This window comes from Vipera ursinii (genome assembly GCF_947247035.1).
Source record: "Vipera ursinii genome assembly, chromosome: 17".
Taxonomy (NCBI): Eukaryota; Metazoa; Chordata; class Lepidosauria; order Squamata; family Viperidae; genus Vipera; species Vipera ursinii.
In genome coordinates this window covers 2,356,050-2,374,091 of record NC_139530.1, presented here as the reverse complement: position 1 = coordinate 2,374,091, position 18,042 = coordinate 2,356,050, and the positions used below count along the sequence as shown (strand labels likewise).

The 18,042-nt window shown below is 42.7% G+C and overlaps 1 protein-coding gene across 4 annotated transcripts in view; it reads right to left on the bottom strand.

Annotated features, from left to right (window-relative positions):
* Positions 1–18,042, bottom strand: part of PRKCZ (protein kinase C zeta) — a 41,258-nt gene that overhangs the window by 1,214 nt on the left and 22,002 nt on the right. For 2 of the 4 annotated variants that reach the window (XM_083375798.1, XM_083375795.1), the window contains 12 exons: positions 16,690–16,775; positions 10,533–10,664; positions 9,939–10,020; positions 9,219–9,271; positions 7,587–7,775; positions 7,150–7,247; positions 4,560–4,646; positions 3,684–3,819; positions 3,114–3,201; positions 2,081–2,200; positions 1,348–1,427; positions 918–1,007 (listed from right to left, as the gene is read on the bottom strand). In XM_083375798.1, coding sequence (XP_083231924.1) covers positions 918–1,007; positions 1,348–1,427; positions 2,081–2,200; positions 3,114–3,201; positions 3,684–3,819; positions 4,560–4,646; positions 7,150–7,247; positions 7,587–7,775; positions 9,219–9,271; positions 9,939–10,020; positions 10,533–10,664; positions 16,690–16,775 — 1,241 coding nt within the window. Of the gene's footprint in view, positions 1–917; positions 1,008–1,347; positions 1,428–2,080; positions 2,201–3,113; positions 3,202–3,683; positions 3,820–4,559; positions 4,647–7,149; positions 7,248–7,586; positions 7,776–9,218; positions 9,272–9,938; positions 10,021–10,532; positions 10,757–16,689; positions 16,776–18,042 lie in introns of those variants that run through there. The other 2 variants (XM_083375796.1, XM_083375797.1) reach the window with 2 other exon arrangements.

Sequence of the window (18,042 nt, the reverse complement as noted above, 5' to 3'; positions counted from 1 at the left end):
GGCTGTTTGTCGTTTAGCACCTGCTGACTCTGTCAGTCTCCTGGAGCTGTCCTGTTTTAGCCTTGAAATACAGTGGTAGATTCAGGGTCATCCAAGGAGTTATGCAGCTGAATGAGGATCTGAAACCATGGCTTTCTTCTAAGCCTATTTAGGCACATGACTACGGCTCCTTGTTGACCTCTTTCTGTCAAAGGTGGCTTTGAAATAAGACAGGGGAATTTGGATCCTCCTTACGGTTGGACTCAACACAAGCAAATATATCAGGTCAGGAGGGAATAGCTGAACGGTGGCTTGATGTCACATCTCAGGAGGCTTCTAGACATCAGCCAACCAAATAGAGAAAGGCACGCTATAATTCTGATTCTGCACCAGCTTAGATCTTGCTGAAACACCAGATTCTCCAGCTGTCTTAGAAGGTCAGGTGTCATCCCAAAGCAGATCTGAGGGGAGTGTGGAAGGACAGAATAAGGGAACGAGAAACTCCCACGAAAGGAAGTAGAAGTAGGTTTATCTCGTATGGGAGCCGATTGTATGCTGTGCAAAGATTAAGGTTGGTTCGTTGTGGGTCTAACTGGGCAACCATAATGATAAAACCAGATTGGCCGTTCTTTATTATGGCGTGCTGGTTTGTTTGGAAATGGCCACTGTAAATCTGATATGCAATGATGTCTGAACCAAGTCTTTCAAGCTATAGTTCCTCACTCATTCTGCTAGGTGGTTCTGCCTCTTGCTTCTTGATGTTCTCACACCAATAATGTAAACAGGGATGACGGTGTTACAATACATGTGATACAACTTGCCCCACCCCTTTCGCGGAAGTGATTTCTACCCAGATCGGTTGGCAGGTGCAAAAGAATGGCTCAGATACACAGGCACAAAACCGAAGGGGGAGGGAAAAAAAAAGTTAAATGCTTTACCAGATCCCAATCTATGCTGCGAAAAAATGTGTGTGACTTGATTTCGGAAAATCCTGTTTGGTGTTGGCATCCGAGCCTCTCTTTGGGATCCTAGGAGGAAGAATTAAAATGATTTTCCCCATGATTGTAGGTTTTGTGAGGCCAAAGTCTGAAGACAAAATCCTTTAAAAACAAATTCTCCTTTATAAAAGAAACCACTAAATTCAACTAGCAACTCTCGTCTCCCTGTTTTTACACTTTACCAAGTTATAGAATAAAATACAGAAGAACTCTCCTGGGTGTATGTTGCCCTGGTTCGCACACTCTTCACCATAAGGTTTAGTGAATAAACCACAGTCACCCCAGGGTTAACGAAAGGCACCCAGCCCCCAAATGCTTTTGTGCTTAACGGATGAAATTAAACCCCAAAGACAAAATATTGTAAACCTACCTTATTTAAAAATCCTTTCAAAACATGAGAGGCCTTAACAGAAAGGAATCTCGGAATTCGGATTGGTTTTTCAAGGATAACTGTTGAAAGAGGTTTTAGAAAGAGAAAAGGTTATATTCCCCAATACATCAATATAGTAGACCCTTGTTTTAGCAGATGTAAAACACAACACAATTTCCTCTCCACCCCTGTTGAACAGACTATTAAATGCAGAGATTTGCCTGGTATATTGAGGTTGCTGCAAATGACACCGTTTATGCCAATTGCATCATTACTCAAATTTTGGACATTTTTATTCTCACAAATGAAGGCATGTCCCAGGAAGGTTTCCTGTGTGGCATTTATATGGTGCCTGGGCCAGGGTAATGTTGCAATATCCAATCTGGGTTGGTCACTGGGTCCAGATGTTTAGTCTTCCGAGCTTCCGGAAGATGCTGGAGCCCATCCTGAAGGAACTTCTCTTTAACAGAGTGTGTGCTATTTATATGTTGCACCAACACACCCCCATCTAAAAAGCCACATACAACAGGCACCATATAAATACCACACATAGAACAGCACACACTCTGCTAGAGAGAAGTTCCCTGAGGATGGGGTCCAGTGGGTCCCAGGGACTGGCCCAAATTGGATCCTGCAATTTTTAGTCTGCTCTTGAGTGAAACTTTATTCTGAATCTTAACACTCTAGCAAGTGTTGGATACTAATATGTCAGTCTCGTGACATAGAAAAATACCTTGGAAGAGGTAATCTTCAGTGTTCATATCTGGATTGTCGGTAATAATGTCGAAAGGGGATCTTCCTGCCATCATTTCAAACATGAGGACACCAAGGGCCCACCAATCCACACTGAATCCTGTAAAAAATATTAGGAAAGTGATGCTTTCAATAGAAGATTTTAGGTTGCAGAGCTGACACTTTCTGATTTAACATACAGAACAGGTTTCAAGGATTAGAGAGTCTTTGATTGAGATAGGTGTCTATAGAAAATGAATGAATGAATGAATGAACGAAATTAGGGGCTCTCCAGAGAAGATTTTAGTGATGCAAGGGTTGTGTGTGTGTGTGTGATGGGTAACATAAAAACAACCAGAACAAAAACTTAATTCGGATCTCCTTTGCAACAATATCATGAACGATTGGTTCAAAGCAACGGGATAAAATTAAGGGCTTGTGGAATTGCTTAAAAATTCAAACCCAACGACCAGTGTCAATTCCGTAAGTATTGTGGCTATCAGAAATATCACCAACCCAGTATCTTAATCCTATTTTTCGACACTCAACTTTGGTTTGTTTAATCAGAATGTCCCAAAAGGATAAATAACAAAAGGGGACGCGATATGCTCCGTACGACGGAATTGAGGACTAACTCAGTTAGTCTTTTACAATGAAAATGTGGTAGCAATGGTATGAAGTTCCATAAAACACCATTAGGCTTAGCGATAATTTATTGGCCAAGGGCGTTCCATGTTGACCAGCCTTCCAAAGTTCATCATCAAAATTGATTCAGGGGTGCCTTCAAGCCTACGACCGCTTAACCTTGATCACAAAGTAGGGATGCAGGCCAGTTACTCCATCCTTCTCCATTTTTAACAGTGCTCCACTCTTGTCTGCTCTAGATCATAATGAGGAGCTTCCGTTGAGTCTGACCTCTGCTGGATGGCGTAAAGACATTAACAAAACAGGCGCCTCTGTAATCAATCTCTCCAGATGAGAAGGCGAACACTTTGCAGTCACTACATAATTACACGCTCTATAGAGCAACTCACCGTATTCTTCTCCTCGGAGAATCTCGGGGGCAATGTAATTTGGTGTTCCGCAGAAAGTGCTCGTAGTGTCACCGGGGCCCAATCCTTCCTACAAAAAAAATAATAATGAAAGGCTGCTGTGCGTCACATAATCCAAATTCAGACGCTTGGCAACTGACTCAAATGTATGGAGGGGGCAGTGATCCCCTTCTGACGAGCCAAGTCAATGGGGAAGCCAGATTCACTTAACAGCTGTGGCAAGGAAGGTGGTAAAATGGGGCGAAACTCACTGAACATCTGTCTTGCTTAGCAACAGGCCTTTTTCGCACAATTGTTGCCATAAGTCAAGGGCTACCTTACGTTTGATCAGCTATGGACCGTCTCTGACCTCCTCAATGCTTCCCTTCCTATCCGGGCCAATTTGGCTGTCTGGCTCCCCAACACAAGATCCCTTTCGAGACCCCCCAGTGAAAAATCTCTTGGGTGTCTCTCTTGATCTCAGCAAAGGAAGAAACCCTTCTTCGACCTTGCCCACCTCGCACAATCGGATTCCGATCCAAGAGTCTCCCTTAGTCTGGAAAGCCAATTTACCTTACACATGCCGTAATCTGTTAGCTTGATATGGCCCTCTGTGTCCAGGAGCACGTTATCCAGTTTTAAATCTCTGTATATGATGCCTCTCTCGTGGAGGAAGTTGAGAGCAATACAGATTTCAGCAGCATAAAACCTGAAAGGAAAATGTAATTTCACTCCTCTGGATGCAGGGCCATTGAAGCGTTGCTATGCGTTCTGTTTACTGCCAGGCTTTCCATGCTCCCACACACAAGCCACTTTCTTTGGAGAGCATGTGTGCTGATAAATGCCATCACGTCTTCTAGGCCAGCTCGAAGTACAGTGGTACTTTGGCACTCACCGTTAAATGGGTACAATGAATACAAAAGTAATGAGTACCAAATAAATATTTCCCCTTAAGGAATAATGTAGTGAGTCACAAGGCAGCTGACGCTGACAGGTTGTAGCTTTGTGTGTTGAGTACCAAACAAATGATGAGTATTGGGAGAAAAGGTTCGCATCAAAATGCGTGGAGTACCAAATTTGATGAGTTTCAAAGCAGTTGAGTACCAAGGTAACCCTGTACAGCAAACCTGCCTCATTCTGACTTTTATTTATTTTAAATACAGCCCTATAACTGAGCTGTATTTAAAATAAATAAAAGTCAGCATGCCGCAACAAGGAATCACATCTTAGGCAGATGCTATGAGATAAAGTAGCAGAGCACAAAGGACTGCAATCTTGCCTTTGCTCTTGAGAGATTAGCAAGAAAAAAAAACCCTAAAGAAATTATAAATTGTTTTGGCTGGCATTCACACACTTCTGGCACAGCTGGAGAGAGAGAGGGAGGGAGGGAGACGAGAGGAGGAGGGCAGGAAGGAAGTAAAGAGAAAGAAAGAAATAGATTCACACTACCTTGTGTGTTCCTCTGGCAGCTTCCTCTGCCGTTGCATATGAAACATGAGGTCACCCCCATTCACATATTCTATAACAAGAAACAACCTGAAAATAGAACACACAATTTCTGTTAGTTAGCAGATGGCCTGTAGAGTGAGGGTGGAAGCGAACAGACAAAATTATTGCGTCGCTGCTAACAAGCTGTAAGCGCCACCCTTGCTTTGTGTGTGTGCGTGTGTGTGTGTGCCTCATAATACCACACACTCTAAATGAGGTGGAGTTTGCGAGATGACACTGCAATGTTGCTTTTGTCATTTTGAGAAAAAGGGCTGGGTCCTGGAGGTGCTTCCGCGCCAAACACCCCTCCAGTTGTCACGATCACTTTTTCCCCAGGACATCCGGTTGGAAGGATGGTGGGAGGGAGAAGAACAGCAAAAGGAAGTGGGTTTTTTCATTTTATTTTTCCCATTCATGGAGTCAAGATTATCCTTTCTCTAAATAAGAAAAAAGTTCGACTTGGGAGCTCAATCCAGAATTATATCAATTGTCATCGTTAAGTGGAGGATTACCTGTCTTAGCAAACTGACAACAAAATTGGAGGAATGCACCCAAATTCAAGTGGGATAATGGTGCTTCCCCCCCCAGCAGAAACAAACGCAAAATACATAATTTAAAAAAAAGCAATCTGGCAATTACACACGTCTTTGTCATTGAATCTTTGTCAATGGCCATTAAAAAGATGGAGATTCCCCCCTCTAAAATTGTATTACTGTTGAATTGGAGCATGAAATATTGTGTCACCAGACACACACACACACACACACACACACAAAAGGCGAAGCCCAGTTGAGAAGGATGCTGCTCTTTAGCTCTTTAACTCTTAGACCAATCTCAAATCTGTTTACAAATTAGCTATTTAGGGAAGGACTTTCTAAGAAACTATACAATGGGAGATAACTAAGGACATGCCTATTTTTTTTTAACTAACAAGAAACGTCGCTTGGAATGTTTTGATTCTATGGTTAAAAACAACAACAACCCCGAAGTTTTCAGCTGGTGCAGACAAGGGGAAAAATCCATTAGGGCATAAAAGCAGTTCAAATTTACTGGGCTCCTAAAAGAGCCAGAATGGTTTATCCATCTAAATGGTGTGCAAGGAGGCTACCCTGATGTAATAGAAGCCCCCATTAATAAATAAACACTCTCTCACACACATGCCGATACAGCCTCTAAAAAGAGAAATAACTAAGAGCCTTTTAATTGTCTGCATGACTAGCCTCTTTGGTGGTGTGTTAAATGTGCACAATGGGTTTTTAAAGTCTTTGTTTTGGGATCAACAGAACAATCAAGTTACTGCTAGCCTCCCTCAGGCTGGCAGGGGAAACTCTGCAATTCTAAATATCTTCCTCCTCTTTCTAAACAGGTTGGGGCTGTTGACACCACCCCCACCCACTCCACTGGCTTCTGGAGACACAGCAAGGCAGGATGGCCTTGGGCTTCGTGGAGGAGAGATATACTGTCTTCCTAGCTACTTTCAATCGGGAAGCCTAGTTGACCTCGACTGATTATCACCAAGAAAAGGAGGGGCCGACAGGGTTAGTCCTTGGAATGGAAGAGCGCCAAAAACAGGTCGACTGGAAAGGGACCTTTTCACCTCTCTTAAATAGGATTAATTTAGTGTCGGGCTCTTCCCACTAGGAAAGACGCTATGGGGGGGGGCGCTTGATGTGTTTTATTACCCAACTAGGTAACATTATCGGTGACCACACTTGTCTGAAAGAAAACAGCCAAGTTCAGAGAGCACCAAGGACCCCCATAGTCCAACACAGCGTCTAGAAGGTCAGTGTGCAGGAGAGAAGAAAAGTCAGAAGCTCTTGAAGGTGCCACCGTGCCAGACATAAATATTGTTTTTCAGAAGAAAAACATGCCCCCATTCTTTTTGGACCTACCAGCCTTCCTGACCGGGGATAGCTCATGAAGACAAGGCAACACACTAGGGCTTAAGACTAATCAGGAATAATTTCTTAGCCGTAAGTACGGTGCGATACTGAACTGACAGTCTTAGGAGGTGCCGACTTCCTTTGGCCGGAGATGTTTAAAGGGAGGATGGGAGGCCATCTACCGCGGCTGCTTCATTGGTGGATTCCCACCCTGGGCAAGAACTGGACAAGATGCTCAAGAGACACGGCGGCGCAGTAGATAGAATGGAGTATTGCGGGCTAATGCTGCCGACTGCCAGGAATTCGATCCTCAAGGCTTGACGCAGCCTTCCACCCTTCTGAGGTCAGTAAAATGAGGACCCAGATTGTTAAGGGGCAATATGCTGACTCTGTAACCCGCTTAGAGAGGGCTGTAAAGCATGGTGAAGCGGCATAGAAGTCTAAGCGCTATTGTTACCAAGTTTCCTCTCAAACCTAGCGTGCCACGATTCCCTGATTCTAAGCTCAAAGCAAGAGAGAGGGTTGTAGACCCTGCCGCCAAAAAAAGAGAAGGCCGTGCATTCTTCAGAGCCTTCCAGGCCCCGACAGGCAGGTCCATTAAGTTCCAGGCAAAGGAGTATTTGAGGTTTTTTTTTAAAAAAAAAAAAGTGGAGGATTTGCTTACTTACCGGCTTGTTGTTTGAAAGCAGGAATGTAAGCCAACTAGAAAAGGGTTACTGGATGCCTGTTCAAACACGTGCTTTTCGGTTTGCACCCAATCGATATCCTGAAAGAGAGTAATCGGAGAATCCAAAGGGAGGCTGTAAAACAGGCTGTGGACATTCCAACACCAAAAGCCACACATTAACACACGCACACACTCAAAAATTGTAATACACATTCATAAAAGTCCAGGCACGGGTTTCTCATTCCTCCTATAACCTTTTTTTTAATCTTCCCATATATTATTTTTCTTTCTTTTTCTTTTGGACTGGTCAAAATAGAAACTGTTTCATGTTGGACATTTTAATCATATTAATATAGATACCGCCCCCCCCCCCCGCCCTGTAGAATCCAGGAAGCTCGGCAAGGTTAGGCTTCGTGATGTGTTGAAGCAGCTTCTTACCTCGTCATCATGAACTAATTCCTTCTTGACAACCTTCATTGCATAAATTTGGTCATTCTTTTTTAACCGGACTAAAAGAACTTTGGCATAGCTTCCTCGTCCAATGACTCTGATCAGATCAAAGTCCTGTAGGCCAAGCCCCTGAGAGATCTTGATCCCATCCATCCCGTCAATAACCGGCTTGAGTTCCTGTATGAAGAAGCACATTATAAACCTCCCCCCGCAAAAAAAACCAACCCAACCCTCTTTGCAATCAGAAAGGGAACATACGACATAGAATAATGGGGCTAGAAGAGAGCTTGGGGGTCTTCTAACTTTGCCTTTTTACAACTTGTGGCACCCAGGCTGAGGAATTCTGGGAGTTGAAGTCCACCAGTCGTAAAAGGGCCAAGTTTGAAGACCCCTGTTCTAGTCCAACCCACTGCTCCAGCAGGAGAACCTACACTATTCCAGACAAATGATTCCCCAACCTCTTCTTAAAAACCTCCAGCGACGGAGCACCCACCATTAGCAATCCAATTATGAAACACAGCTTTTCTACTTTTTCCAGAAATAAACTGATCTCGGAATCCCTTTAGGCATTGTCCTGTTTTGAGGGTGGGCTTCTTCAAACTTGACACAACCCATTTCAAGAACCGTGTAATATGTGACTGAATGCCTTGCACACCTCCTACCACTGAAGCCCACCACACCGCCTTCTTAGGTATAATTACTTTTCTTTTTAAAAAAAAATGGATCTGGCAAAATCCACTGCATTACAAAGTGTAATGGAATGGGAAGCGTGTAGTGAAAATGGAATTCAATACCAGTTCAATACCAACATCACCCCATCCAATCATGTAATTATGATACCGAGGCAGTAAGATTCATAATTTTCTAGCTTGATTTACAGGGATGGAGATGACCTTTAAATAATTGAGCGTTCCAGTATCAGAATCTCAGGATGTCCTTATTCAAAATCATGTTTGATTGCTACTATTAGCTTTATGGTCTCTTTTCCTGTTCTGTTATCACTACACAGCTAACAATAGGACCTTTTCCATCACAAAACCCACACGCCAGGATCCTTGGCCTGGAGAAATCCGCTGGCTATCTTTCCTTAGCTTTCAGGTGGCCTTTAAAGACACACTTCTTAAAAAAAGTTTTCATCACTGAATGCCCTGTTTTCTCACTAACATGTTTAAAGTATATGGGAGACTTGAAGTTGAGTTCAATTGTAATTCTTAATGGGAAAACACACCATTAATATTATTATTAATAATAATATATCAAACTTATTTGTGACCCATTTCTGATATGGAGTAACTGTTAAATTCTGAAACTAAGCCAGTTTCTGAACTTGGCAACCCAGCATTGCCTAAGATTACTGCAGATGAACATAGAATCCTAGGGCTGGAAGGGACCTTGGAGGTCTTCTAGTCCAACCCCTGCTGAAGCAGGAGGCCTTATACCCATCCCGGTCAAATGGCAGTCCAGTCTGTTTCTGAAGACCTCAAATGATGGAGCACCCAGAACTCCAGGAGCATAATAATGCTCTGGAAGCCCATGGGTAACAGTGAGGAGAATCTAAAACACACTTTGTCTAACGGACCTAAATAGAGGGCTCTATTAATGTTATACTGAAAAACCCACCTCAGAATCATCTTTAATATTGTCGTGCTTCCGAGTCGAAGAAATATAAGATACTGCAGGAGGAAACATAGAAAACATAGAACTGTAAAACAAACCCATCGGCATTTTTTATAACAAATATCAAAGATACGGTGATTCACTTAACAACTGTGGCAAGAACAGTGTGGCAAGCAAAATTCACTTAATGGCTGTTTCACTTAGCAGCAGAAATTTGGGGGTTCAGTCACGATCATTAAGGCGAGAACTACCTGAACTTAGGGATCAAAGAAGCTCCTGTTAATAGTAACCGGTCTGAGTTAATTTCTCCATTTGATCCATCACCCAGCTGAAGGCACTGTATTATATTATTTCACCTAACTCCCCATCGGCCTCCTTGACCCAAACTGACTGTGGCTGAGGATCGACTACTAGACCTTTGGATCCCCCCCTTCTTAATCTTACTCTTTAACTACCATACCACACCGATTAACAGTCCTTGAATAAATTCAGGAATAAACCTTTATTACAAATCATTGATTTTTCCACTGGCTTGCAGGTGGTCCCACAGCTGCTCTACATTCTGCAAGGCCCCCTTGTGAAGCCTATCAATTAGTCATTGTCCTGGGGGGGGGGGTGTTTGAAGTTTAAGAATGCCAAAGGGGGGGTGGGGGGGTTCCCTGAAATGGCGTCCTTTTTTGTAACCACTTTCAGAAGTCTAGATTGAGAGGGAATCAAACTCACTTCCATCTGTGTCATCTGGAGGGACGTCAGCTTCGTCATTCTTGTCATCTAATTGAGGTTCCTGGGAAGGCATCACAGAATCCTGTAAGAATATGGATCCGTGAAGGCTCAAAAAGGCGAGTTTTGTGTAAATGGCGGGTTCTCTTGAAGACCAAGCAGGAAATTCACCAAGAATTGCCTTGCCAACTTAGATGGTGGCAAACGCTGGCCACGTAGCTCCAGCATAAACCAATTTTCCGTTGATGAATTGCCACGCAAAGGTAAAATAAAGCACCTTTTGCTGTATTTCACATATAAGTGCAAGCCGAAAGAAATTTCTTTCTAAGGCTCTTTGGGGCAAGGAGTCGCCACATAGAGCAATAAAAAGCATATAAAGCTGGAGTGTACACATGGAAAGAGCTTTTAAGACGAAAATGGCTGCAATCCATTTTCTCTTACTTCAGAATTAAAATACGTATGATCTTTTTTCCCCCTCACCAGTAAAGGTGAATTAAGGCGTGATTTATCCCACAAAAAATCTGCCGCAGACCTCGTGCTGTTATGCTCTCATTTTAACACAATCCAGGCACGGCTTTGCGCAAGGACCCAACTTACCATATGCCTTTTGCAGGTCAGTGGGACAAGAACGTGACAGCGTTTATGGACCAACAACTTGCAGTTGATGCACTTGTAACCTTGTCTTCCCAGACCCCATATCCTTTCAGTGCACTGGCCACAGTAGGCTCTCTGGAACACAAATGGAAGCACTTGGAAGTGACACCCAGGCCCTCCAAATAAACAAAACTACATTTCAAAAGTGAAATGGTGAAAAACAGCCAAAGGCTTTGTTGTGGGATGGATGCACGGCTTCTCAGGGTCAGCATCTTGATTTCAAGCTAGACCGTTTGTTAATCTGGCACAGTGTTTCTCAACCTCAGCAACCATAAAAGGGGTGAACTTCGACTTCAACGGGCTGTGGAATTCTGGGAGTTGAAGTCCATTCCTCCTGAAAGTTTGAGGAACATGTTCTAGCACCATTTTGTCTGTGAACGACAGAGAAGGATTTTCCCATCATCTCCTACTTAAACCTTTGAACTAGAAACACCAAGACCAAATCTAGCAGCTTTTGTCTAGGAAGCAGATGCAATAGTAATGAATAATAGGTCCACTCCAAAAGGTTTTGTCTTCATTCGTTCTAATCTTCAACAAACTGAAGGCGACCCTTCCGTTTTTACTTCTGTGGTACCTTGAATATGAGAATTCAGGACAAATATTTTTGAGTGGAGAGGTAACTCATTAGTACAGCCACATGGTGACCTGCCTTTCTGCTTTTTCTTTTAAAATCCACCTGGCTTGTAAAATCAACCTCCTTCCTTCCTTCCTTCCTTCCTTCCTTCCTTCCTTCCTTCCTTCCTTCCTTCCTTCCTTCCTCCCTCCCTCCCTCTCTCCCTTCTTTTCTCTAGCCACCCACCTCAGCCAAGTGACTCTGGACTCCTTTTAATTTTGATTACCCAGCATTATATCCATTCCATGTGAAATTTGCAAGGCCAGCTGAAAAGTGGTCATTAAAAATGAATCCTTCAGTGCAGCAAATCTTAGTTTCCATGCACGGACGGACGCTAGAGTTGCAGTGAGGGTTCGTTTATTTTCCTTTGCCAGGCCCAGAGATAGAAAAACTCTCAACAAGTTCTGCATTAACCAACAGAAATCGCTCTGCCAAGCAGTTGAAAAAAAAGGCAAGGGACAGAGTTTGCAATGGGAAAGGAAGGAGTAGGTCACCCTGAGAATGGAGACGCGCATTAGATCAAATTGTAATCACGGAGAACCGTTTTTCCCTGAAGGGGAGATGGTTTCTCTCTCTTTCTCTCTCTCTCTCTCTTTCAGGTCACTGGTCCAAGTAAATGCCTCCCCACTGTTAAGATTGTGAGAGGCTTAAGAAAAATGTGCCTCTTGATAGAAGTGTCCTGGCAGACTATGAAGAGGGTTGTTAGCTTTTAAAGCAGATAATGTCATTTCTGCTTTGGTCTGTCCCTTAAAATCCTATTGGCTAGGGGTGGCAAACAGACCCCAGTAAATCAATCAATATAAAAGCTTCCTTCTCCCCCCCCCCCCCCATATACACTGAGTTTTGAGCTGCTCCATGAAAATATCCCTTGCTTTAATTTGTAGAATATGCACTGAGACAGAAAAAAAAGGATGACCGCTTTTCAAGTTTTGTAGACTCACACAGCTATCCCCTCGGGGAAGTCATGAAAACAACTCCTTGATGGATATTACTAGCCATCCAGAAGGGCCATGACGGTTCGTCTGGCAACAGAGCTGTTACATCCTAACTGAAAACTACAGTTTTTCAAACTAGAGCTGAAGAATTTTTTTTTTAAAGGCAAACAGATTCTTGCACATCAAATGCTGAAGAATTCCCAATGAGGTGCATTAAGAATCAAAAAGGATCTGATTAATGTAGGGGCATTTTTATAAGGCAAGAGATTGCAGAGGGAGGCTCAGCACTAGGGTGAGGGTGTTAGGTCCAGAAAAACATACACTCATTATTCCTGGAATATTTTTTTAAAGGATTTTGGGGAAGCATCAGTCTCTAATCTTTTATTGCTTTGATTTGCACTCCTAGAACTGGTCGGATACTTTCAAACCCGAGTCAACTTGTTAGAGGCAAGGCTCAAAGAGAAGCTTAATTGCTGTTTGTCTTTAGCAGGGCATGCAAAAATGGCACCCACAATTCTTTTTTCAAATAAGAGAACAAACTTTTTTTTAAAAAAAAATCATCGTTTTGCAACTATTACTGTCAGGGTTCTGATTGTTTTTCAAGCCTAAACTGTCCGTTGCTTTCGGAAACCAAAACATTAACACATTTTTCCCAGTTGTGCAATTAGAAATACATCCACTTCGAGGCTTTCTGCGGGGGGGGGGGGAACAAATCAACAACAAAAAAACAAAGAGGCTTTCCAACAGACAAGCATTTCAAAAACAGCTGTCCAAACAGGCTGGCTGGCATGAGCTAATACTACCAGCCACCTATAATCATAGAGTTAAATTTTATTTTCTTCCGATCATTTCCTGGACATGGATTGCAAGGGAACCTTCTTGCTACAGATCTGTATTACAGTAACTGACGTAATTAAATGTAACAGCTTTTGGTTTCAGAGCAAAATATTCTCATCCTTTAAAAAAGTCACATGGAATGACTTGAAAATAAAAAGATTATGTAAACTAAGCTGCTATCATCTGGATATGTTTCACATAGAAAGAGAAACTTTATTTAGTTTTGAGATGTTTTTAAATTCAAATCCAGCAATTTCTGACGTGGATACAAGAATCTTTGTACCGTGTCAGAAAGTGATTTTTTTCCCCCAATTCTTCTCCCTACCACCACCTCAAGACTGGACCTCTTTTTTCAATCTGGCAGTGGAGTCATCCTACTTTGCTTTGTCCACAAGGCGAGGCAGAACTGAATTCTCCATTGTAAGTAACTTTGAAAGGGAGTAGTGTTTAAATCTACTGGACACGATTTGACTTCGCTTACAACTTGTGAATCTAGCTTCATTTTCTATCTATTTTTCTAAAGTTCCAGTCAGATTTGTTTATTGATGGTGTGAATGGCATTACACTAGGACTTTGGATTTATAAACCCATCCTATCCAATGCTTAAATTGCGGGCAAAGAAATAAGGGCCCATTAATTAATTCTGTAATTCTTGCTGAATTTTAACTGAATTATATGCCCACGTAGCCATCTTAAACTATGAGCTAATGGGATCAGGACTTTTCTGGCTCTTTTCCCAAACGAAATAACATACCCACGGTGTCTGGGGTGGGGCAAACAGATTGGAAAGTGAGATTCAAAAAAATTTTTTTTATGGTTCTCAGTGATACGATTTGCTCCAGTAAAACGACCCCTGTTATTAAGAATTTCAGCTTGGTATTTGGAAGGCTGATGCTCTCCTAACATGGATAAAGAAGTTTAGAGTATCCCAAATGTCATTATTTTCGAACCCCTTCAAGATGAGAACGAAGGCCAATTGACAGAATGGAAAATTATACATAACTGAGGCCATTGTCGAATTGTAGCTAAGCTCCCCAGCATAAAAAGTGCTTTTGTTCCTTTGCAGAATAAAAAAAAATCCTTAATTTTTCAGGCAAGCGAGAGCAATCAGAGAAACGGAAGCCTCTGGCTGAGTGACCCTCAACCTCTCCGCACAAGTTACTATGGCCCGGTTCACACATTCTCCACGCCGGCATGTGAGAAGCCACTTGGAACGGAACCGGGTGGAAGCAAGGGTTTCCAGCAAAGCGCTTATGTGATGGCTGCTGCATGCGTGGGGTCCGAGCCACGCCATCAGTGCCCCTGGCAGCTCCCCGAGATCGCCCAGGCTTTGCGGAAAGTGGTTCTGCATCAAGAACTTGGATTGTGAAAAGGTACCTAAATACTTCCACTGGGAAAAAAAAACACACATGCCCGAATAATAAGGGGTGCAGAACCAGCCCAGATGTCCATCACTTTTTGGGGTCTTGGTTTTGCAATGTTTTGATTTTGTCACCCGAGGTGCTTTGATATTCAGATGGGAGGCATACAAATTTATTTATGGAATTAATGAAATGGACCTGCCGTAGTTGATCAAGGGAATGTACGACCTAATACAGAATTGTGCAGGGTTTCCCCCTCCCCCCCCCCCATTGATAAAGGAAGTTGTGAGTTCACTGGGCTGAGGGATGGAAGATGCCCCACTGACTTCCAATGATGATGTTTCTATTTCTATGTTATTGGGGTGGGGTGGGGGGCTGAAACATGCAAGAGAAGCCTGACACAGAGGGAGCTTTGACAGTATATCTGCTCTGCCCCCACAAGCCTATTCGCTTGTTTTAAAAACTGTCAATCCCAACCCCCAAATTGTTTGCAACTCCTGGCCAAAGACTTAAAAAATAATATTTCAGCCCTAAGAATTTTCAGCTTTTTAAAAGTACTATGTGACTGTTTTGCGGCAACAAAGTAATCCTTTCGTATTCTTTTCCAAATCTTGTTTTCAACATTCAAATAGAAAAGAGGCGCGTGTGTGTGTGTGCGTGCGCGCTTAAATAGCCCTTAAATCTGATTAAATAGAGAAGAACAGACTGAGTCAGAATACCTTAACTGCCAGATGTGGGCAGGTTTAAACAACATACATGATGTAAGCAGGCTGCAGAGGCCCAATCTTTCTGAAATTTAATTATGACACTGTTATGATGCTGATTTAATTCCTTAATTGCTACTCTAGCAGACCTTGGAATCAAACATGCCCTACATTGCCATCCCAGGGCTTATTAAAGTGAATAGGTAGATGAACCCACAGCTATGTATTTGTTGTGTAGAGGAAAATGTTTGTAATGTACACATTTGATACAGAAACTTTTGTTTTTCTGAGATGTGCATTTTGACTTGTCCCAGTTGGATTAATGCTTGACCTAATGCTCTAGATTAGTTTCCTTAGGCACACATTAGCTGCATTTTAAAGCCAACCAATATTATTAAAGAAGCATATTTTTAGACATCTTTATACCTAGCAATCAGATATGGATGCATGAGAGGTTTGCAAAACGGAGAACATTTTTTAAAGAAAAATTAGACATCTGAACCTAAGGAATAACAAGAGCTATGAATTCCAATAAATATAATATAGAATAAATCGGGAACATCTTTTTCTTGACTGTTTTAATTAAATACCCATTAACTGTTAGAATCACCCTTAAAATCCATGCGTTTTAACATCATCATGGTTCATGAAACTATCAAAGATTGCCGGTTCAAACCTTCTGCGTTAATTCCTTCCTAAAATACAGTTTTAATATTAAAATAAAGACGCATTAACATATGACAGTCCTCGGGAACCTGAACCTGCCTATATCAAGACCAGAATCAGGAAAGATTTCAATCACCAGGAAGGAGATTAAAAATGTGAGCTGCCATTAAAAAAAAATCTGATTTTGCTCCGAACCCCTTTCAACTGATGGAATCTTGCAATAGAGATAACAAGTGTGTATTTGTGTGAGGGCACCCACACACTAGCACACCAGCCTTCTCTTGTACAATATCAAGAAGTAGCGGCAGCCATATCATCCTGACAGTTAAATAAACCTTTCATCCAATCATTTATCAAAACACACAAATCTTCAACCCCCCCCCAAAAGGATTAGATACTGATTACATTCTGCAGCATTAGAGGGCTGGGTTAAGGGGGGGGGTTGCTTTATAGATGAAGTCAGATCTTTCACACAGCTGTGTCTCCAACACACACGCAGCCGCTCCAAAGATAGAAATATTTATGGTGTCATTAATTAGGTCACATCTATTTAGCTCCCCATGCATTTTAAGAGCATTCTGAGCATCTTGAGGCTAATCCAGAGAAACAATAAGGGGGGAGGGATAGGAAAATGGGGAAGAAAATCCATGTGTATCAGGGAGATGAGCAGGAAAGCCAAAAAAATTTTTTTAAAAATTTTTTCCTATGAACACACCAACACACACACATGCACTGGGATTTTCTCTCTGCAGAACGCAGGACTGAAAGCCTGTTATTCAATCACTGTGTGGAGCCTAAGCTGAATTATTATTTTTAATTCCATTTTGAATTGATCCTTTCTTTTTTTTGCCTTTCCAGGCTAGGAGAAGGATCACCTGGGGGAAAAAGCAGCCCCTAATTTTCGCTCTTCCCCACCCATGCCCTTACCCCCCCCCCCCGTGCCCCCGCCCCCACCCCGCCGTCTCCTTTGACCACAGTACTCACTCTGTTAAAGCGCTTGGCTTGAAACAAATGGCCATTCACTCGGTACAGCTTCCTCCATCTTCTGGCGCCCCGCCGATAGATTGATTCTGAGAAGGATATGAAAAAGGTGTAAAGCAGGAGCATGTTAATCCCGAGGCCTCTCTACGGCGAGCCTGTGGCGTCTGGAGAGGGCTTTTCCGAGCGTCCGACGCAGCAGCAGCATCGCCGAAAAGCTGCGCTGTCAAAATGCATCTGAAGAACATGTCTCCCCTGTCGCTCCGGCCTCTCCCTCCCCCCACTCCATCTTCCCCCCCCCCCCAAGTCCCCTTCACATGATCCTGGTCTTATGACAGTTCTAGGACTGCAGGCACAGGTGAGATGGCGAGAAGACGACAGACCTCAAAGAAGAGGCTCAGTCTTTAAGCCAATGCCAATGAGGCAAGTTAGCCGGGAAACGCCAACGACAATACACAGTTGCCCAATTGTGGTTCCCATTTTTCCTGTTCTCCCTCCTGGAAGATGATGTCACTAGGACCAAGGGGGTAAAATGTCTCTGTGTGTGTGTGTGTGTGTGTGTGTGTGTGTGTGTGTGTGTTTCAGTATCCATCAAGAAATGACCAATATTCTATTCAGTAACTTTGTCCAAATGGAATTCAGATTCAGCTTAAGAATCCTTCCAGGCCGTTTAGGGCAGTGTGGGGACCAAATTCATTTCAAAAAAAAAAAAAAAGATCATTTCACTGGATTGTCAAAGCATGCCCTAAAGCTACTTTAATACCAGCCTTGTAGCTTTCTTTAAAAGGAGTCTTTTTCAGAGCAGGCTAAGCTGCAGGTGGGGAGTGTAACTTGAGAGTTGCCTTTGCAGAACCAATTTTCCCTCTCGGAAGGGAGAGGATAAAGTTGGGGGAATCCAAATTTAAAAAGAAGCACAAACAGATCAAAGTGATCGTAGAATCCTTGATGCAGGCGTCATCAAACGGCCTTTTGGAAACATGCGCCTCTATCCAAATGTGGATCTGGAGTCAAAAGAACCCCCCCCAAAATGACTGAGATCTTTCGACCCAATCCATGCAATCGCTTTTCCTTGAAAAGATTCCTCCTCCCATCGCAATGTCATCTTGTTCAGTCACGCAAGCCTCACTATTCGGCGTGTAAAAGTCCTGCATTGCCTTGGGTCCAAAGCACTCATGATCATGTGATCTTTAGGCTCTTAAGAATTTCTATGTATGCAGTGTAGAAAAGAGATTTTTTTTAAAAAAAAATCAAACCCAAAGTATACCAAACCTTATTTTAAATACACGCCATTATTTCAGCCTAGAAAACACCCAGGAGAGTTGAAAAGAGAAAGACAGAATAAAGATCAATAAAAGATTA